General features: G+C 45.1%; 1 protein-coding gene across 1 annotated transcript in view; it reads left to right on the forward strand.

Moving 5' to 3' along the window:
* Positions 1-23,249, forward strand: part of LOC132502459 (forkhead-associated domain-containing protein 1-like) — an 89,338-nt gene that overhangs the window by 41,378 nt on the left and 24,711 nt on the right. The window contains exons 4-7 of the mRNA XM_060118346.1: positions 2,924-3,033; positions 6,117-6,353; positions 18,498-18,621; positions 22,283-22,413. Coding sequence (XP_059974329.1) covers positions 2,924-3,033; positions 6,117-6,353; positions 18,498-18,621; positions 22,283-22,413 — 602 coding nt within the window. The remainder of the gene's footprint in view (positions 1-2,923; positions 3,034-6,116; positions 6,354-18,497; positions 18,622-22,282; positions 22,414-23,249) is intronic.

Raw genomic sequence — 23,249 nt, forward strand, 5'->3', positions numbered from 1 at the left:
ATCTTCCCACTTCAATACATGACTGCATAGTGGTTAAAAGCATAGGCTCTGAATTCAACAAACTTAGGTTCATCCCTTGACTCTACCACTTACCAGCTGTGTGTCCTTGAGCAGGTGACTTGACGTCTCTGTGCCTCATATCTCTCACATATAAAATGGAGATGGGAATAATAATGCCTATCTCACGGGGTTGTTATGAAGACGGAATCGTATCCTGCGTGTAAGTGCTGAGCACAGCGCCTGGTGCACAGCGAACATTCAGTAAATATTAAATTATTTAAAATTTTAATATTTAAATTTTAAATTTTAATAATTTAAAATTTTAATATTTAAAATTTAAGTTATTACCTAACCATGATTGTTATTTAACTTTTATTTACAACTTACAATGTCTGAAAGACACAGTTAAGGTGCACACATACTGCCCCTGCTGCAGACTGGTGATTATTGGAGCGCACCAGGACAGCTGGGGGTTGTTAAAATATTAAAGTAACTCCCCTGCCATTTGGCCAACAGCTCATGCACGAAAATTCTTAAAGTGCCTGCATCCCCATATCCGCCGTCCCACCGCCCCAGCCCTCCCGACCCTCCCTGGGGCTTCTCCCCACTGGGACCTCCGAAGGATCCAGCAGCTAGAGTTAAGCCAGTTTCTTCATACATGGCCCTTAGGTTCTTTCTGATAAATAACAGTAGCCAGTAAAGAAGTTTGGGGTGGGTGAGGGGTAACTGCTCCAGCACCTCCCTTCCTGGGTGTAAGGAAAGCGAGTCTCAGAGCAAATTCTAGCCCCACAAAGGCTTTGAGTAAACACACCTTCCCCAGTAAAGGGACCCCATCGATCAGCCTGTTCTGTAAGTTTGATGAAGTCCCCCCTCCGGTCATCATCTTGCAGGGAAACGTCCCTCAAGGCAGCCACGACAGGGTCGCAGAGGCAGCCGGAGTCACCCCTAGAGATGGCATCAGATGCCAGAGCTCTAAGCTGATACTGGACAGGGGCCCAGTTAGGGTCAGACCCCGATGCCCTCCCTGGCGACACAGGCCAGGCAGTACCATCCTCCAGTGGGAGCCGATTTCTTGAGGAATCTGAAAACAGATCAAGTCTTCCTCCTGAAAATTAAGTTTCCAAATTGATGTGCACAATTAGTGTAAAATAAACCCCAGATTTCAAAGGCTTCATGCCTCGAAGAAAAAGAATATAAAATATCTCCATATTTTTTGTCGATTACGTGTTGAAATGATATTTTTTTAATGTATTGGGTTAAATAAAATTGATCATTAAAAAATTCATCTCTTCTTTTTACCTTTTTAACGTGACTACTAGAAAATTGAAAATTGCATTCTGTAGCTCCCATTATTTGTCTATCAGGCACTGCTGCTGTAGTCAGTTAGGACTTAGCTGCTCAGGATCCAAGAGAGTCAGATGGGGGCAGTGAGCTTCAAATAAAAGTTTTCTAATCATGGACCTAGTTGGGGAGGTGGAAGGAGAGAAAATGGGCAGCTGCTGAAGTTCCAGGCCCTTCTGTTCCTCGCGCCCCAGGAAACACTGTGGCCACGGCTGCTCATTCAACACGCAAGGCTGAGCATTCTCCGGGCACCACAGGCCATCAGCTATGTCCACTAGAGGTTCTGGGGTCCACAAACAGGTTTGAGACCTGGCTCGGGGGCAGGAATCTTTGACTCTAAAATGCATAAATAAAAAATGCAGAAGCAAAATGAATAAATGATGAATGTCCACAAACATGACAGTGCGTGCTTCATTCATCATTAATGTTAATACTCATTAAAGTTTCATCACCACTGAAAACAATTTGTTCAGTTTCTCACTTCACAAGAAGATAAGAATGTGCAGTGACTGTCCAGAAACCATAGTCACTTGGAAATTTAAAATACGCTGCTTGGGCCCAAGTGATCTCACACGTAGAATTATAGAAATCTTTACAAACGTTTCTACACCAATAAAAAAAAATGTATTCAGTGTTGATGTGAGTGAATTGCGAGATGTCTGATGTGATCCAGAGTGGGGCCCCCAAACACAATGCCATACTCCCCAAAAGTCATATAAACAGGCCTTGTAATATTGGGGTAAATAAGAAAAAAATTAGGAAAGCTTAAATGTCTCTCAAGTGGATCGTAGTTAAACACGTTTGGCACACTTGTACAGTGGACCACAATGCTACCCTTGAAAAGAACCCAGTACAGCCTCAAATACTGACATAGGAAGATGTTTTTGATATTGTTAGCTGAAAAGTAAGCTGGATAAGAATCTCTGTCATGTAAATGCATTTTTGTTTTTTGAAAAGATATGATTGCAATAAAAAAAATATAGCTAACGTTTAGTGCTAAATGCTCTACATGAGGGGTCAGCAAACTTTTCCTGTAAAGAGCCAGATAGTAAATACTTTAGGATTTGTGGGTCACATGGTCTCTGCTGCAACTACTCAGCTCTGCCTTTGTAGCTGGGAAGCAGCCATAAATAATATGTAAATGATCACTGTGACTATGCTGCAATAAAACTTTATTTACAAAAATAGGCAGAAGGCCAGATTTGGCCACAGGGCCATAGTTTGCCAACCCCTGCTCTATATCATTATTCTATTTAATCTCCAGATAGCCCTTTATAGCAGAGACTATCAGGGATCCTGAATTATGTATGTGGAAACGAAGGCTTAGAGAGAGCAAATGACTTGCCCAAGGTCCTCAGCTCTTATGCGGCATAGAAAAAAGTCTGGAAAGAGACACAGCACAGGGCCTCAGTGCAGTTAACGCTGGGGAAGAGAACTGAGGCAGCTCTTACCCTTTCCAGGCCTCCTGCAATGCTTTCAGTGCATAAGTCTCATGAATGGGAAGGTGAATCTGAAAATATTCTTTAGGGCTTTGGGGAAACTCACAGTCTCCTCTGCATTCTCTGTTGATCTTGTGTGTTAGTGTGGACCAACGCGGCGGAACTGTCCGAAAAATCAGTGGCCGAGGAAATTCCTGTGGCAGAGCCCTACAGAGAAATTTTTGTGGACCAGGACCTGTCCCAGCACGATAAGGTGAGGGGTCTCGGGGAAGCACAGAGCTACAGCAGCAAGAGGGACCTTGGCGAGATTGCCACTGCCTCTTGTTCTCTGTGTCTCAAGGACTGTCCCTTTTTCCTACTTCCAAGAAACCACCTCTTCCTCCCAAGACATTCAGCCAGGTTTGGCCACTGCTCATTTTATCCCAAATAACATCTACAGCTACAAGGTACTGAGCACCTACTGTGTGCTGGGCCATGTCCTGTGCACTTGACATTTATTAGCTCGTTAATCTTCACCATCTTCAAAATAGATTTTATCACCCTCACTTTGCAGATGAGGAAACTGAATCTCAGAGAGGTTCAGTAATGTGTTCAAGGCTGCCCAGTGCAAGGAGCAGTGTTAGGATTCAAACCCAGTTCTGGTTAGCTTCTCAGCGGGTACTTCTAACTCCCACACAGTAATCACTTGGTCAACCTTCAGTGATGGAACAGTGATGCAAAAACACGTTCCTAGCAGGAGGACGTGAGCCCTGAAGTCAGGGAGGCCTGGGCCAAGAGACTCGTTAAAGAGCCAGAGAGGTTTAAAGCAGGGATGCGAGCAGAACAGGTGGATTCAAGCCATCCTGGGAAGGGCCCAGGTCAATTTCTCCCCACTTAGACACGACTTGAAAGTTACTGTAAAAGAAGCAGTCTATAATATCTCGCTTTCCTTAAGGGCCAGGGCCTGCTCCTGCAGCAATTCTCAGAGTTTGTGAGGAGCAGACCTACCTGGGGTTCTTGTCAGACACGGAAATCCAAACCTTCAGGAGGCAGGAGGTTCCAACCCAGGCATCCTGGGACCAGACTCTGCAAAATGTTGCAGAAGGGCGAGAAGCCACACTCAGATTCTGTATTTATCACTGTGTAACAAGCCATCCCAAAACTTAGCAGCTTCAAACAGCAATTCATTATTCCCCAGAATCTATGGGTTGACCTGGAAGGTTCCTTTGCTCGTGTCCCCTGGCCTCACTCATGCGGCCTCAGTAAGCCGCTGGCTTGGCCAGGCTGGTGGTCGGTCTCCATTGGCCTCCTTCCCACATCTAGGGCATCAGCCAGGACGCCTGGACTGGTGCGCCCCTTTGTGCATGTGGTTTTTCATCACAGCACGGTGGTCTCAGGGTTCCCAGGGGGCCAGAGCAGAAGCTGCACAGCCTGTAAGAACTTGCCTGGAGATCATGCAGCATCACTTCCACTCCATTCCGTTGGTTAAAGCTAGTCACGGGGCCAGCCCAGACTAGAGGTTGGGGAAATAGACTGGATGGCAAAACTGCAAACTATTTGTAGCCATTGTTCAACCTGCCTCAATTTTAACTTGGAAATATAGTGCAACCACTATAATTTTTTCTATTTATAGAAAATGTTTATAAGCCATTTATAATTTTTTCTATTTATAATAGAAATAATTCTTTCTCTTTATAAGTCGTTTATACCCTGACTTGCCAGGACTCCTTCAAGTGACAATAAACAAATTAGCTTGAGGGGGAGCATTGATTAGCTCATCTTATTGGAAAATTTAAAGGGCCACTAGCTTCAGGTATGGCTAGATCCAGGAGCTTGAATAATGTCATAAGAACACCTCCCCACTACCAACTTCTCCCCTCTGTTTCCCTCAGAGTCTGGCTTTCTACATAAGGCTGGCTTTGTGTGTTAGAAAAGACAAACTCAGGCAAACAAGCCTACATGATCCAAAAGAAGGCAAGATCCTCTCCCTCTGTAATCGATGTGTGAAATCTCTGATTGACCAGCTTGGGCCACATGCACATGGGGAGGTGGGACAGGAAGGAGCAGGGCACATGACTGACAGTCCTACCCAGACCAAATGGAAGGAGGAACACTCCCTCCAAGAAGGGCAAGGGGACCCTCAGCAGGAAAGCAGAACCCACAGCTGTCCACTGCCCTCTGCAAACTTCTTATATTCCAGCACTGGCACGGGGCCTGGCACTTAGTGGCTGCCCGATGAATGTTTGTTGCATGAAAAATGAATAAGCACCTGGCTGATCATAACAGGGTGAAACAGGAGAAACTGCCCAGGAGTAGGGAATATGTCTGATGCTCTCTCTTGAAGTTTTGCCACCAACTTTCACAAGGACCCAAAGGAAGGCCCCTGGCAGCAGCTGGCAATGTCAGACAGGCTTTCTCATGAGCGAGACCCTGTCCTGCCCCAGGTCACGGAGCTAGCAGGTCGTGAGGCTGACTGGACGGCTCCCCTGGGAATGAGCTGGCCCAGAAATTGCCCGTTTACCTCCTCCTATGACTGCTTTGGAAAAGCCTCTGGGGAATTTTTTCTTCTTCTTCTTCTTCAGTTTTTCTGACATTTTATTGATAACGTCTGGTGAGAAGTTTGGGGGATTTTTTTTTTCCTTTTTTGGAAAACCTAACCAATTCTTTGGCTGCAGAGCTTTTTCACTGGAGAGATGGAGGACAGGGTTAATTATACCTGTGGGTACAGTCTGCCAGCAATTTTGTTTTTCCAGCCAAAAGTTTACATGAGCCCATGCAAATAAATCACTATTCCTGTCTCATTTACTTTCCAGATTGAGTTACCTGGAAAAAATTCATACATGAATAGCCAAAAGAGGCAGGAAATATTAGAAGAGAGGAAAGGGAAAACAAATAGTTCAGAATGTTTTAAGTTAAAACAAATAACCTTCATTATAGGCAGAATGTGGTCCAACAGAATGTTGTTTTCCTAACTATCCTTCCTAGGTCCCCAGTGTGCTAGGCTGAATATTATAAATGAAAACATTCTAAGTAAACTTTCTAGCAACAAAAGTTCCCAAGTGGGATGGTTGTTCTTAATATGGAAGTCTAATTCTTGGGGAAAGGAAAGTTTCCGTACCTGTGAGGTATAGACATCCATTACAGGAGTCTATATACAAGTACCTCATTTTAACCCAATTCTTGTCTCTATGAGATTTTCCACGTGACAGAGATAGCCTTGAAAGTCTGCTTTTACCCTCCCTGCCTGCCCTCACCTTCCCAAAGAATGATACCATATTTTTCCTGTCTTTCTTTAAATGGCCTCAGCCTTACACCCAGACCCACACCTAGTAAATTTCCCATCTGGCCTCCACCCAGGATGAAATAATTCGGCTGCTGGGAAAAGAAGTCAGCCGTCTCTCCGATTTTGAACTTGAATCTAAATACAAAGACACCGTGATAGCAAGCCTGCAGAGCCAAGTGTCCAACCTGAGGCAGAAGCTGTTGGAAACAGCCGCCTCCAGGCAGAAGGAGAGGGTGATCCCACCCAAGTTTCAGGCTCTGCATGAAGAGGACGATGCCCAACAGAGAGAGATCCAGAGCTTGAAAAACCAGGTAGGGCTCAGAGACAAGTGGGTCGGGGCCTTGGGGTCACAACACAGGGTGACAGCTCTCAGGTAGAGCCTGGGGGGAGCCACCCAGGTAGTTAGAAATGGGCAGTGAGCACAACATGGTGAGGAGTACACTTCCAGGAAGTGCAGGTTTGGCAAGTTTCTAGCCTTGTAAAAACAATATTAGATTTGATTAAGTGACTACCATGTTCAGGCCCCGGTGCAGGTGCTTTTGGTGCATTAGCTTACTTATTTATTTATTTATTTATTTAATTTATTTATTTAATTTATTTATTTATGGCTTCATTGGGTCTTCGTTGCTGTGCACGGGCTTTCTCTAGTTGCAGTGAGCAGGGTCTACTCTTCACTGCGGTGCATGGGCTTCTCATTGCAGTGGCCTCTCTTGCTGCAGACCATGGGCTCTAGGCACGTGAGCTTCAGTAGTTGCAGCATGAGGGCTTAAGTAGCTGTGGCTCGCGGACTCTAGAGTGCAGGCTCACTAGTTGTGGCCCACGGGCATAGTTTCTCCACAGCATGTGGGATCTTCCTGGACCAGGGCTCGAACTCCTGTCCCCTGCATTGGCAGGCGGATTCTTAACCACTGCACCATGAGGGAAGTCCCCTCATTAGCTATTTAAACCTCAGTCTTCTGACAGATGCCATTCTACAGATGAGGAGACTGAGGCACGCTCAGAGATGCCCAGGAGCTTGTTACAGCTTGCACAGCAAGTGAGAGGCAGTGATGTGATTTGGGCTCAGCTCTGCCACCTTGTACACCTCATGCTTTCACACCCACTTTGCATTTCCACCCAACTCCTGTCGCTTCAGTGACCACTTCTCACACCCACCTGGACCCAGCCAGAAAGAGCTGGAGATGGGGAGAAGGAACCCCACAGTGTTCCAAACACGGAGGCCTTTATCAAAACCTGAAGGCAGCTGCTGGTTCATTTATAGGGAATTTCACCAAAAAATCTCCACCCAGAATGTCTGGATTTACCAGTCAACTTCCTTCCTCCTGAAACTAAATCCAAAAAAAAAAACAAAACTGCTTTTTAAGTTTTAAAGAACTACTTTAAAATTGGCCACTGATCTTGGTCATAAATTATATCTCAACAAAGTTGATAAAAAAGCAGTTGGTCATTGATGAATTTTGGCCTCAGTGCATAATTCTGCTTAAAACCGTAGTCAGATTTGGTTCAACATGGCGGAGTAGAAGGACATGCTGTCACTCCCTGTTTCGAGAACACTGGAATCACAACTGACTGCTGAACAATCATCGACAGGAAGACACTGGAGCTCACCAAAAAAGATACCCCACATGCAAAGACAAAGGAGAAGGCGCACTGAGACAGTAGGAGGGGCGCAATCCCCATAAAATCAAATCCCATCACTGCTGGGTGGGTGACTCACAAACTGGAGAACACTTCTACCACAGAAGTCCACCCACTGGAGGGAAGGTTCTGAGCCCCACGTCGGGCTTCCCAACCTGGGGGTCCGGCAATGGGAGGAGGAATTCCTAGAGACTCAGACTTTGAAGGCTAGTGGGATTTGATTGCAGGACTTTGGCAGGACTGGGGGAAAGAGAGATTCCACTCTTGGAGGGCACACACAAAGTAGTGTGTGCATTGGGACCCAGGGGAAGGAGCAGTGACCCCATAGGGGACTGAACCAGACCTACCTGCTAGTGTTGGAGGGTCTCCTGCAGAGGCGGGGGGCAGCTGTGGCTCACCAAGGGACAAGGACACTGGCAGCAGAAGTTCTGGGGAGTATTCCTTGGCAGGAGCCCTCCCAGAGTCGGCCATTAGCCCCACCAAAGAGCCTGGGTAGGTTCCAGTGTTGGGTCGCTTCAGGCCAAACAACTAACAGGGAGGGAACCCAGACCCACCCATCAGCAGACAAGCAGATTAAAGTTTTACTGAGCTCTGCCTACCAGTGCAACAGCCAGCTCTACCCACCACCAGTCCCTCCCATCAGGAAACTTCCACAAGCCTCTTAGGTAGCCTCATCCACCAGAGGGCAGACAGCAGCAGCAAGAAGAACTACAATCCTGCAGCCTGTGGAATAAAAACCGTATTCAGAGAAGGACAGACAAGATGAAAAGGCAGAGGGCTATGTAGCAGATGAAGGAACAAGATAAAACCCCAGAAAAACAACTAAATGAAATGGAGATAGGCAACCTTCCAGAAAAAGAATTCAGAATAATGATAGTGATGATGATCCTGGACACCAGAAAAAGAATGGAGGCAAAGATCGAGAAGATGCAAGAAACGTTTAACAAAGATCTAGAAGAATTAAAGAACAAACAAACAGAGATGAACAATGCAATAACTGGAAAAAAAATACACTAGAAGGAATCAATAGAATAACTGAGGCAAAAGAACGGATAAGTGACCTGGAAGACAGAATGGTGGAATTCACTGCTGCGGAACAGAATAAAGAATAAAGAATGAAAAGAAATGAAGACAGCTTAAGAGACCTCTGGGACAACATTAAACACAACAACGTTCACATTATACGGGTCCGAGAAGGAGAAGAGAGAGAGAAAGGACCCGAGAAGATATTGAAGAGATTATATTCAAAAACCTCCCTAATATCAGAAAGGAAATAGCCACCCAAGTCCAGGAAGCAGAGAGAGTCCCATACAGGAGAAACCCAAGGAGAAACACACCGAGACACATAGTAATCAACTTGGCAAAAATTAAAGAAAAATTATTGACAGCAGCAAGGGAAAAATGACAACATACAAGGGAACTCGCAGAAGGTTAACAGCTGATTTCTCAGCAGAAACTCTACAAGCCAGAAGGGAGTGGCATGATATACTTAAAGTGATGAAAGGGAAGAACCTACAACCAAGATTACTCTACCCAGCAAGGATCTCATTGAGATTTGATGGAGAAATCAAAAGCTTGACAGACAAGCAAAAGCAAAGAGAATTCAGCACCACCAAAGCAGCTCTACAACAAATGTTAAAGGAACTTCTCTAAGTGGGAAACACAAGAGAAGAAAAGGACCTACAAAAACAAACCCAAAACAATTAAGAAAATGGTCATAGGAACACACATATCAATAATTACCTTAAACGTGAATGGATTAAATGCTCCAACCAAAAGACACAGGGTTGCTGAATGGATACAAAAACAAGACCCATCTATATGCTGTCTCCAGGTGACCCACTTCAGACCTAGGGACACATACAGACTGAAAGTGAGGGGATGGAAAAAGATATTCCATGCAAATGGAAATCAAAGGAAAGCTGGAGTAGCAATACTCATATCAGGGAAAATACACTTTAAAATAAACAATGTTACAAGAGACAAGGAAGGACACTACGTAATGATCAAGGGATCAATCCAAGGAGAAGATATAACAATTATAAATATATATGCACCCAACATAGGAGCACCTCAATACATAAGGCAACTGCTAACAGCTCTAAAAGAGGAAATCAACAGTAACACAATAATAGTGGGGGACTTGAACACCTCACTTACACCAATGGACAGATCATCCAAAGAGAAAATTAATAAGGAAACACAAGCTTTAAATGACACAATAGACCAGATAGATTTAATTGATATTTGTAGGACATTCCGTCCAAAAACAGCAGATTGCACTTTCTTCTCAAGTGTGCACGGAACATTTTCCAGGATAGATCACATCATGGGTCACCAATCAAGTCTCAGTAAATTTGAGAAAATTAAAATCATATCAAGCATCTTTTCTGACCACAATGCTATGAGATTAGAAATGTATTACAGGGAAAAACCTGTAAAAAACACAAACACATGGAGGCTAAACAGTACGTTACTAAATAACCAAGAGATCACTGAAGAAATCAAAGAGGAAATCAAAAAATACCTAGAGACAAATGACAATGAAAACACGACGATCCAAAACCTATGGGATGCAGCAAAAGCATCCCATAGTTCTAAGAGGGAAGTTTATAGCTATGCAAGCCCACCCCAAGAAACAAGAAAAATCTCAAATAAACAATCTAACGTTTCACCTAAAGGAACTAGAGAAAGAACAAACAAAACCCAAGGTTAGCAGAAGGAAAGAAATCATAAAGACCAGAGTAGAAATAAATGAAATAGAAACAATAGCAAAGATCAATAAAACTAAAAGCTGGTTCTTTGAGAAGTTAAACAAAATTGATAAACCATTATCCAGACTCATCAAGAAAAAGAGGGAGAGGACTCAAATCAATAAAATTAGAAAGGAAAAAGAAGTTACAACAGACACCGCAGAAATACAAAGCATCCTAAGAGACAACTACAAACAACACTATGCCAATAAAATGGACAACCTGGAAGACATGAACAAATTCTTAGAAGGTTATAACCTTTCAAGACTGAACCAGAAAGAAATAGAAAATATGAACAGACCAATCACAAGTAATGAAATTGAAACTATGATTAAAAATCTTCCAACAAACAGAAGTCCAGGACCAGAAGGCTTCACAGGTGAATTCTATCAAACATTTAGAGACGAGCTAACACCCATCCTTCTCAAACTCTTCCAAAAAATTGCAGAGGAAGGAACACTCCCAAACTCATTCTCTGAGGCCACCATCACCCTGATACCCAAACCAGACAAAGACACTACGAAAACAGAAAATTACAGACCAATATCACTGATGAATATAGATGCAAAAATCCTCAACAAAATACTAGCAAACAGAATCCAGCAAAACATGAAAAGGATCATACACCATCAAGTGGGATTTATCCCAGAGAGGCAAGGATTCTTCAATATAAGCAAATCAATCAATGTGATACATCATATTAACAAATTGAAAAAGAAAAACCATATGATCATCTCAATGGATGCAGAAAAAGCTTTTGACAAAATTCAACTCTGATTTATGATAAAAACTCTCCAGAAAGTGGGCATAGAGGGAACCTACTTCACCATAGTAAAGGTCATATATGACAAAGCCACAGCAAACATCATTCTCAATGGTGAAAAACTGAAAGCATTTCCTCTAAGATCAGGAACAAGACAAGGATGTCCACTCTCACTACTATTCTTCAACATAGTTTTGGAAGTCCTAGCCACAGCAATCAGTGAAGACAAAGCAATAAAAGGAATCCAAATTGAAAAAGAAGAAGTAAAACTGTCACTGTTTGCAGATGAAAGGATACTCTACAGAGAGAATCCTAAAGTTGCCAGGAGAAAACTACTAGAGCTAATCATTGAACGTGGTAAAGTTGCAGGACACAAAATGAATGCACAGAAATCTCTTGCATTCCTATACACTAATGATGAAAAATCTGAAAGAGAAAATAAGGAAACACTCCCATGTACCACTGTAACAAAATAATAAAATACCTAGGAATAAACCTACCTAGGGAGACAAAGACCTGTATGCAGAACACTGTAAGACACTGATGAAAGAAATTAAAGATGATAGCAACAGATGAAGAGATATACCATGTTCTTGGATTGGAAGAATCAATATTGTGAAAATGACTCTACTACCCAAAGCAATCTACAGATTCAGTACAATCCCTATCAAATTACCAATGGCATTTTTTAGAGAACTAGAACAGAAAAGCTTAAAATTTGTGTGGAGACACAAAAGACCCCGAGTAGCCAAAGCAGTCTTGAGGGAAAAAAATGGAGCTGGAGGAATCAGACTCCCTAACTTCAGCCTATACTACAAAGCCACAGTAATCAAGACAATATGGTACTGGCACAAAGACAGAAATATAGGTCAATGGAACAGGATAGAAAGCCCAGAGATAAACCCACGCACCTATGCTCAACTAATCTATGACAAAGGAGGCAAGGATATACCATGGAGAAAAGACAGTCTCTTCAATAAGTGCTGCTGGGAAAACTGGACAGCTACATGTAAAAGAATGAAATTAGAACACTCCCTAACGCCAGACACAAAAATAATCTCAAAATGGATTAGAGACCTAAATGTAAGACCAGACACTCTAAAATTCTTAGAGGAAAACATAGGAAGAACACTCTTTGACATAAATCACAGCAAGATATTTTTGATCCACTTCCTAGAGTAATGGAAATAAATACAAAAATAAACAAATGGGACCTAATGAAACTTCAAAGCTTTTGCACAGCAAAGGAAACCATAAACAAGATGAAAAGACAACCCTCAGAATGGGGGAAAATATTTGCAAAGGAAACAACTGACAAATGATTAATTTCCAAAATATATAAAGAGCTCATGCAGCTCAATATTAAAAAACAAACAACCCAATCCAAAAATGGGCAGAAAACCTAAATAGACATTTCTGCAAAGAAGATATACCGCTGGCCAAGAAGCACATGAAAAGCTGCTCAACATCATTAATTATTAGAGAAATGCAAATCAAAACTACAATGAGGTATCAGCTCACACCAGTTAGAATGGGCATCATCAGAAAATCTACAAACAACAAATGCTGGAGAAGGTGTGGAGAAAAGGGGACCCTCTTGCACTGTTGGTGGGAATGTAAATTGATACAGCCACTGTGGAGAACAGTATGGAGTTTCCTTAAAAAACTAAAAATAGAATTACCATAGGACCCAGCAATCCCACTACTGGGCATATACCCAGAGAAAACCATAATTCAAAAAGCCACATGCACCCCAATGTTCATTGCAGTACTATTTACAATAGCCAGATCATGGAAGCAACCTGAATGCCCATCGACGGACGAATGGTTAAAGAGGAAGTGGTACATATATACAATGGAATATTACTCAGCTATGAAAAGGAACAAAATTGGGTCATTTGTAGAGATGTGGATGCATCTAGAGACTGCCATACAGAGTGAAGTAAGTCAGAAAGAGAAGAACAAATATCCTATATTAACGCATATATGTGGATCCTAGAAAAATGGTAAAGATGAACCAGTTTGCAGAGCAGAAATGGAGACACACGTGTAGAGAACAAACGTATGGACACCAAGGGGGGAAAGCGGCAGGGGGTGGGGGTGCTGGTATGATGAATTGAGAGATTGGGATTTACATGTATACACTGATGTGTATAAAATGGGTGACTAATAAGAAAAATATAAATAAATAAATAAGCATTTTTTAAAAAGAGATAGAAAAAAAAAAAAAGAACCGTAGACAGTGCTTGGGGGCCTTTGTTCTCTTGTGCTCTGTTTACTGTCTTTCCCTCTGTAACCGATTCTAGGTACACAGTTTCAGTCCTAGAAATGGTGCTCTAGAAAGGACACAGATTGTGTATGGTGAACCTAGGAGATTCTAGCAGGAAACTGTAATCTCCATGAAGGCAAAGGTTGGGCCCAGTAACCTTCTAGAACTCTTTTAGGACCGTGTCTGTTTGGTTGTTCTTTATTCATCCATCCATCCATCCGTCCATTAATCCAAATAAATATTTTGGGGGGCCTATCCTGTGTCATGCCCTCTTCCAGGCTCTGAGAATTCAGCAGAGAACAAGACAGACATGATCCTTCCCCCTGTTATGCTCTAGTGAGGGAGACAGAATAAACAAGTCAACAAATACATGCTCTAATATTTAAATGAACTAATGACTCTCCTTCAAACCTGGTTTTGAAAAAACAATGAAAGTAACAGGTCCTGTATGGATTATTAATGCAAACAGCTACCTTGACATGTAGCTGACACATTAATGAGCACCTTTTTCTTGAACTGAACCCAATTTTGCTGAAATATTCCTTTCAGTTATTCTCCCATTTCAGAGCTTTCCTGAGAAAATGACATGTCTTTTTCAGGTACATGGACGAGGCTGAATTATTCCCACATACCTTTTTTTTTTTTTTTGGCCGTACCACGCGGCTTGCAGGATCTTAGTTCCCTGACCAGGGATCATACCCAGGCCTCCAGCAGTGGAAGCACGGAGTCCTAACCACTGGACTGCCAGGGAATTCCCCACATACCTTTTTTTAAATAATTGAAATATATTTGACATAGAATATTATATAATTTCCACATATCTTTGAATATCAGCAGGTCCCAATTTGAGTATTATTTAAAGTGGCTGCCGATATCTGGGGGAAAAATGTTTTTTTTACAAAGAAATTATCTAGAAATAATTACACTGATGCATCATGCTCTTGCCTCCCCTACCCCTGGAGCTTCACTTATAACTGAAGAAGAATATTTTATAGCAAGGCATATATGAACCAGAGGCTCCATTCATTTGAACTCAAATAGAGTTTCATCCACTGACATTTTAGTTTCTTAACTATTCTACTGCCTGCAGAGCATTCCACCAGAAGTATAAGCCACATGGCAGGTTGATTTATGGTTCTGATTACTTTATGTGTTTTCCCTGGTCCCCGAAGGTGTGTGCATAATGATTTGCTCTCAGAGATCTTCGATCCGCTACAATATCACTAGAAAATTCTTACCTCCATGTGCTCTTATACGCCTGTGCTAATTAGAAGCCAAATTATCATCCTGAAACAATCACTCCTCCTAGCACTCTTAACTTTCTTATGATTCAGTGTCCATTTTATTACACAGCTTAACAGACATTAAACATCTTGGAATTTATGCCATTACAAACAATATGGATATTTATTTTGATAGTAAAAGTATCAAAGAGGTTTGAAGACTCTTTGGAGTTTTCCAGCAATCCGAAATCCTAAAACTCTGACACTCAGATTGAAATATTTTCAATCTGTCAAAATCACTGGAGTCTTAGAGGGGAACGTATGATTTCCCTCCCGGAAGTTTGTCTCTGTGTGTTCTATCTCTGGTATCATGCAAATAAAAGCATTAAGCTGAGAAGAGCTTACAAACACTTTCAGTGTTCCAAGGACCTTTTATGGAAAAGTTGTAGTTCCCCCCAACAGAGAAAAGTAAGATGTGAAAGAATTTTTTTACTCAAAGTTTCCAAAGCACAAACATGCAAAAGTATAGCCTTGGGGAGAGTGGGGGTCAGAGTGGCCTGTGTCCCCACAACTTCTAGCATAGACGCCCCCCAATAATGTCTCAGGTGCCCCAGGGAAAAAGTAAGTGTAACTGCCCCAAATGTCCTAGACTCTGAACCATGATGGTGCATGAAACGAGTCAGAAAACGTGTGAGACCTCGACGCTTCTGTTAATTCTACCAGAGTAATAATGACAAGATTTCCAAGGACACAAACCAAGACCAAAGGCTGTGAGCGCCATCTGGTGGCCATATCAGCACACCCGAACTCCATTACCTGGGCATGCCCACCACCTCCCACCAATCTTTTTTTTTTTTTTTTTTTTTTTTTAGCGTGATCCCCGCAACCTGGTCTGATGGTAAACAGGGAAATTCCTGTATTTCTTCTTTTGGAGGGATTATTTTTATTTAAGATACTGAGTCTCTATTTACTCTTATAACAGTTATTTTTAATTTAATGCACGTTTTTAGTTTAAAAAGGGAGCTGCTTCTACGAAAAATGCTAAGAAATTATAGTGGGGCTAGCCAAGAGACATGGGAAAAATAGTGAAAGTGGTATATGAATGACTGAAGTTTAGGAACTCTCTTTGGGTGGGGTTGCCAGATAAAGTAAGGACACCCAGTTAAATTTGAATTTTAGAATTTCGTTTTAGTGTGTTTCCCAAATATTGCATGGGACACACTTGCACTAATATATTATTCATTATCTGAAATCCTATTTTAAGTGAACATCCTTTTTTCCTCTCCTAAATCTGGCAACCTTACCTTAGGAGAACAAAGAAATTGCATCCAGAACTTCCCTGCTGGCACGGTGGTTAGGAATCCGCCTGCCAGTGCAGGGGACACGGGCCCGAGCCGTGGTCCAGGAAGATCCCACATGCCGTGGAACATCTAAGCCCGTGTGCCACAACTACTGAGCCCTCATGCCACAACTACTGAAGCCCGTGCGCCTAGAGCCCATGCTCTGCAACAAGAGAAGGCGCTGCAATAAGCCTGTGCACTGCAACAAAGACCCAACGCAGCCAAAAATAAATAAATAAAATAAATAAATTTATTTTTTAAAAAAGAAAATAAATTGCACCCTTCTCCTTGTCACTTCCATTTTGATCTATCAAAACAAGCTAGTGGAGCTTCCCTGTGGCGCAGTGGTTGAGAGTCCGCCTGCCAATGCAGGGGACGCAGGTTTGTGCCCCAGTCCAGGAAGATCCCACATGCCACGGAGCGGCTGGGCCTGTGGGCCATGGCCACTGAGCCTGCACGTCCGGAGCCTGTGCTCCACAACGGGAGAGGCCACCACAGTGAGAGGCCCGCGTACAGCAAAAAAAAAAAAAAAAAAAAAAAAAACTAAAACAAGCTAGCTCTTGTCCTGTCTACAGATTGTGTGGCATTTATGCCCCAATAAACGTGTCCCTGTGGGAGTACTTAGGCCTGACATCTGAAAAATCACAGGGCAAAGGCCCACAGTGCACCTTGAGGTGGGAAAGTCCTGGCCACTCAGAACAAGCAGTCTGACCACATCAGACCGAGAGGGAGGGAGTTCCGGGCCCAGCTCTCTTTCCCGGCCTCTCGGGTACCTGCTCTGTGGAGGCCGAGGCCTGGCAGCTACTTTCGGGGCCTTATCAACGTTGCATTTGATGGAGAGCCTTCCGCACCCCACGTGTAGACCTAGACCCCTGGAGGGGGGCCCGCCCTTGAGGGGCTGTGAGCCATGGACTTACAGGGTGCTCACAGCAGCCATAGATAGAGCCGACCTGTGGTCCTCCCACCCACGATTCCTGTATTTCCTTTTTTTTTTTTTTTTTTTTGTGGTACGCATGCCTCTCACTGTTGTGGCCTCTCCCAGTGCGGAGCACAGGCTTCGGACGCACAGGCTCAGTGGCCATGGCCCACAGACCCAGCCACTCCGCAGCATGTGGGATCTTCCCAGACCGGGACAGGAATCCGCGTCCCCTGCATCGGCAGGCGGACTCTCAACCACTGCGCCACCAGGGAAGCCCCTGTATTTCTTCTTAATAACAACCACACTGGCGTTTAAGTGAGCCTGGCAAGGCTTACAAATGCACACATAAATATTACCAACTACCTTCCCCAGAGACGGACGAGGGAAGCTGAAGCTAAAACACCCCGTGAGGGCTTCCCTGGTGGCGCAGTGGTTGAGAGTCCGCCTGCCGATGCAGGGGACACGGGTTTGTGCCCCGGTCCAGGAAGATCCCACATGCCGTGGAGCGGCTGGGCCCATGAGCCATGGCCACTGAGCCTGCACGTCCGGAGCCTGTGCTCCGCAATGGGAGAGGCCACAACAGTGAGAGGCTGGCGTACCGCAAAAAAAAAAACCCCAAAACAAAACAAAAAATACACCCCGTGGGTAGTCAGAGGAGAGGATTGTCACAGCTCATCCCCCTGTGCCATGTGCCAGGCATGATCTGAGCACTTGTACACATGCTAACTTATTAAAATACTTCTCACAAACCTATCAGGTTGGGACTACCATCACCCCGCGTACAGACTGAACAAAAGGAAACAGAATACGGTGTCCTCCTTGTGTTCACAAAGCCCGTTAACTGGCAGAGGCAGGACTTGAAGGCCACAGTCCGGCTCCCGAGTCCATGCCATGCTTTACAGTCTCCAACTTCTCACGCTCATTCCTAGAGCCACCTGGGAAGGAGGAACCAGGCAACTAAAGACTGGGTTTGAATCAGACTCCACGTCTGACCAGCCGCGTGATCCCGAGCAGGGGGCCTCGCCTCTCTGAGTCTCAACCTGGCTCCCTTGCAAAATGGGCACATTAATGGGAACGTCAGCCTTCAGCAACACTGTGACGAGTATCAGTGTAGCATGTGTGAATGGGCTTTGTAAACTCTGGAGTGTTCTGTGAGGTATAAACTACCCTCTATTCTCATTAGAGGGAATTCATTTCATAACCTGCTCCCGGCTCTTGAACTTTGCTGTGCATCCAGTCAGTGCTGGATGATCTGGAAGCAACAGCTGGTCTATTTATGGCTAAAAACCCACAGGTCATAGGAAGACAGCAGCACCAGAGCCCCTGGGTGGCCACAAAGATAAGGTCCGTGTCTCGAGGACCGATGACATGGTGGTCACTGAAGGAACAGGCCCCCTCCTGCCCCTTCCACTAGTGACAACGGAAAACCTTGGTTTCCCCAACACCCCGATCCAAGATCAACCCGACTCTTTGCCCAATGTTGGAGAAGTACCGGCGTGTCCTGCAGGCCTGGCTGGCCCCCTCTGACGGTGTGTTGCCTCCTTCCACAGATCAGTGCCCTACAGCAAGTCTACAACCAGGTGCTGTGCCAGATACTGTCTGAGAGAATCTTAGAAATCACCTCCCTGAAGCACGAGGCCGAGAACTTAAGGAGGGAGGCCGCCATCACGTCAGGTGAGACCCTTCTGCATTCAGGCCCCAGAGCTTCTGCCCTCCCCCTGCAGACATCACCAGTCAACCAGCACACCTGTGCCCGTGACCTGGGTGCAGCCTCAGGGATCACCCGTGTCGGTGCATTAGAGTTCTCCCTCAGTGGAGGTTTCTTGCCACTCAGTTCTGAGGGCAGGGCCAGGTAAATATTTGAGAGAATGGTATCTCTTGGCTACAAGGTCTCCTGAGCACTGGCCCCACCAGGGAGAACACAGGTCACCTTGTGGCTTGGGTGGTTCCACAAAGCAGCCTGAGTGCAAACTAGAGCGTGGACAAAATGGGGTCACTCCTTTAAGGCACACATGGTCTCACCCATTTCAGCCGAGTGCACTTGGGCCCAAGTGAAACCATTTTCTAATTTGATCCGAGGGGGTTCCCTGATAAAGGGCTTGGGTTGTGAGAGGTGCAGCCAACACACAGCTGTGGCTGAGCTTTGATTCCCTGGATTCCTTCATTGCTTCCACATGTTTCTTGAGCTCCTACTAGGTGTCAGGCCCCGTTCCAGGCTCCGGGGAGGGAGAGCCAAGCAAGACAGTCAGATTCCTGTACTCACAGATTCGGGAGGGGGTGACAGACAATAAAAGTAAACGGATGAATACACAAGCCCACTTCAGAGAGCAGTGGTGCTGTGGAGAAAATAAACTGTGTGTGGTGGTGGCCAGCACTTCAAGGGGGGAGGCCAAGGGGGACCAGCTCAGTGGGTGTGCAACCATGGAACTCAGGTGGGACTTGAACCCGTGGGCTGGGACTCGAACCCAGTCAGAACCCACTATCTTTTAATCGAGATCACGCATCTGGTCTCGCGACTTACTAAAGCTCAGGTTCTTTATGTCTCATCGCAGAAAGAATTCAGTGAGAGACAAAGTAAGAAGTGAATTTCTTTAGAGAGAAACACACTCCACAGACAGAGTGTGGGCCAATTAGGAAGGCTAGAGGCCCCCAAATATGGGGCGATTAGTTTTTATGGGCAGGGTAATTTTATAGGCTAATGAGTGGGAGGATTGGGACAACTCTAATATTTTGGGGAAGGGGCGGGGATTTCCAGGAATTGGGCCACCAGCCACTTTTTTTTTTTTTCCTGTACACGGGCCTCTCGCTGTTGTGGCCTCTCCCGTTGCGGAGCACAGGCTCCGGACGCGCAGGCTCAGTGACCATGGCTCACGGGTCCATCCGCTCCACGGCATGTGGGATCTTCCCGGACCGGGGCACGAACCCGTGTCCCCTGCATCGGCAGGCGGACTCTCAACCACCGCGCCACCAAGGAAGCCCCACCACCCACTTTTTGACCTTTATGGTCAGCCTTGGAACATCCTGGTGCTGGTGGGTGTGTCATTTCGCTCATGTATTACAATGAGCCTGTAATGAGGCTCCAGTTCCCCTGGAAGTCGAATCTTACGCCCCCTTGGACCTAGCTGATTCTAACCAGTTTATGTTGTATCCTCCACGGCTATGTCCTTCTTTTAGAGAGGACCTGTTTCACGTGGGCAAGGACAAGCCAAGGGCAAGAGAGGCTGCATGGAGTGAACAGGGGATTGTGGGGCTGGGCAGTGTCAGGGGGTCTGGGTTTTTATTCCAAGGGTGTTGGGAATCCAGTGGAGGTTTTCAAGCAGGAACTGGCATGCCTAGAGACCTGAAGAGGATGGGATCACTCACAGACGAGGGGAGGGAGAGAAGCAGGTGACAGGGAGGAGGCAGTGAGCCTCGGAGGGGCACATCACTCTGAAAGCAGCCAGCGCATAGCAGGAAACATGCCCACAGCTGTAGAAGCCACACATAGCATTGAGTCACACGTGAATCCCCATCTCTGTATGAATCTGTGCTTTCCTTCTGCCTCACTCTGCAACTTAATCACATCCAGCCCCACCCACTGCTGCCCCCAGGTCTCTGCTTATGCTCCTCCCTCACTTGGGATGTCCTCAGATATTTTTTGAGCACCTCCCCCAGGCTAGGTGCTGTTCTGGGCACTAGGAATGGAAGGATGAACTCTCTGGTCCTCACCTTCCTCCCGTTTGTCGGCCAGTGAAACCTCATCCAAGCATCAAGCCTGTCTCAGATCCCACCTTCTCCGATCAGGGAGTCGGACAGACCTGGGTTGGGATAACGCTTGAGATGGGCTGGACCCACTCAAAGTGTGGCAAGCCCCAGAGGGATTTCCAAGTAACTGAACTGTGTCCTGGAGGCAAAGCTCATTTTTAAACTGAAATTCTGGAGCATTTTGTGCTTTATTTCATAGACATTCTTGATTGATACCTACCACTAAAACTGGGCCTGATGTTCTTTCAAGAAAAGAACCGTAGGAGATAACCCAATACCACTGCATTTATGCACCCTTCTTCCCACTTTTATTCAAAATAATACTACAATGCAAGAGGGAAGAGATATGGGGAGATATATATATGCATAACTGATTCACTTGGTTATAAAGCAGAAACTAACACACCATTGTAAAGCAATTATACTCCAATAAAGATGTTTAAAAAAATGATACTACAGTAATGGAGTAGTTATCTATTGCTGCATAACAAGTTACCCCAACATGTAATGGATAAAACCCCAACCAATATTTATTATCTCCCCCAGTTTCTGTAGTTCAGGAATTTGAGCGGGGGGTGACTTAGTTCTCATGAGTTGCAGTCAAGATGTTGGCTGGGGCATAAGTCATGTCATCTAAAGCCTCGGGGGGCGCCGAAGGATCCCCCTTCAGAATGGCTGCTCATGTGGCTATTGGCTGGAGGCCTTAGTCCCTGAGCACACATGCTTCTCTCTAGGGCTGCTTGAGTGTCCTCACAACACAGCAGTTGGCTTCCCCCAGAGTGAGTGATTCAAGAGGGAGCAAAGAGGAGGCCACAGTGTCTTTTATGACCCAGCCTGAGAGGAAACAGTCCGTCATTTCCACAGTATCATATTGGTTCCCCTGGCAGCCCTATTCAGGGTGGGAGGGGCTACAGAGGGCATGAATTCTAGGCGGCAGGAATCATTGGGGCCATTTTGGAAGCTGGCTGCCGAGAAAAATAATAGGCGCCATGGAACAAAAATAATTTAGCCACTTTGTGTTCTTGGGACATACCGTCTCATTAGACCCTTACAATAACTCTGTGTGGGACAGACAGTGGGAGGTGAAATAGCTTGTCCAAGACCACCAAGATAATAAGTGGTAGAGAGGGGTCCAAACTCAGAGGACTGTGAAACCAACCACCCCATCAATAGCGTCCAGCAGTGCCCTCTGCCACAGGCCCGTCTCCTGGCCTCTGGAGAAGAATTCCTGGACCTTCCCTGTGCTGGGCCTTTGTTCCCCAGGCCCATGGTGTGGCCTCTCCTCCCAGCTTTGCCTGGCTTGTGCCCACAAGGGGCCCCTAAAGGCTTCTCCTCTCGCTGCTGCTGACCGCCCCTCATTCTCACTGAAGCCTCAAACCCTGTTCTGTGGACTTTGCTCTCATTCCCATTCCTGCTCTGGGACCCTTGCAAAAATCCTCCCCAGTTCTAGGCGGGCACCGGTGGTGGCCCAGGCTTGGAAGGTCTTGTCCGAACGTTGGCTGACAGCCATGGTGTTGCCAATAGTCCTTCCTGCCTCTTTGACCTCCATGAGTCTTCTGTTTTGGTTTGGTTTGGTTTTGTTCTTTTACAGAGATGGTGTCATCTTTGCAAAGAGACGTGTTAGTAAAGGATGGTCAAGTTCAACAACTACAACAGGAGGTGAATCAACTGAAAAGTGAGAACAAAGAAAAGGATCACCAGCTCGAAGCCCTCAGCTCCAGGGTGAGTGTCGGGTCATCAGCAAATTGTAGCTGCGAAAAGCAGACACAGTGGAGTCACATGACACACGGTGGTGAGATGAGGCCAGTGCCCAAGGACACAGGGAGGGTAGCTGCTGGGCAGGTGGCCAACTTCTCTGAAGCCTTTCAAAGGACAGCATGTATGTGGCTCAGAATAAGCATAATAGATTTTCAAATCCAGCAAACATTTTCTAACCCCTATTATAAATTAGTTTGTTTAATCCCAGGAACAAACACACCTATGAGCATATACTGCCATTGCAAAGTTTAATATTAAACAGAATACGATCTCTCTGTGAGCAAGGATGACCACACGGCTGCATCATGGTCCCAGCACCACTGGTTCTCATAATTGTCTTCAAAGCAGAATGTTTGAAGATCCAGATGCAAACACGCAGACTCTCATTTCTTCCTTAGACTTTAGTGTGTAGAATGTCTCTATGGAAGATGAACGTGGTAGGCAAGCAAAGAGCTTTTTACATGTAACTTTGACTATTTGCAAATCTTGCCTTCAATGCTAACTTTAGAATCCTGCCTCTATAGGATAAGATTTCTCAGTATTTGCATGATGTGCCTGTTTCTGTGAGTCAAGGTAAAACCTCAAAGCTTTCATCTCAGGTGGCAACTCAGAGATTCCCAGAGGCTACCCGATAGCTAGGTCTGCATGGGGGTGGGGTGAGAACAGATCTTGAGGTTCCAAGGAAAAGGCACAATAAGTAATACCTGGTACGTAGTACCATACCCAGTTTGGAGCTGGTGAAAGGCACTGCATGAGCTTTGGGATCAGACAGACCAGGGTCCAACCCCAGAGCTTTCTTT

The sequence above is a fragment of the Mesoplodon densirostris genome, chromosome 2, assembly GCF_025265405.1.
Source record: "Mesoplodon densirostris isolate mMesDen1 chromosome 2, mMesDen1 primary haplotype, whole genome shotgun sequence".
Lineage (NCBI taxonomy): Eukaryota > Metazoa > Chordata > Mammalia > Artiodactyla > Ziphiidae > Mesoplodon > Mesoplodon densirostris.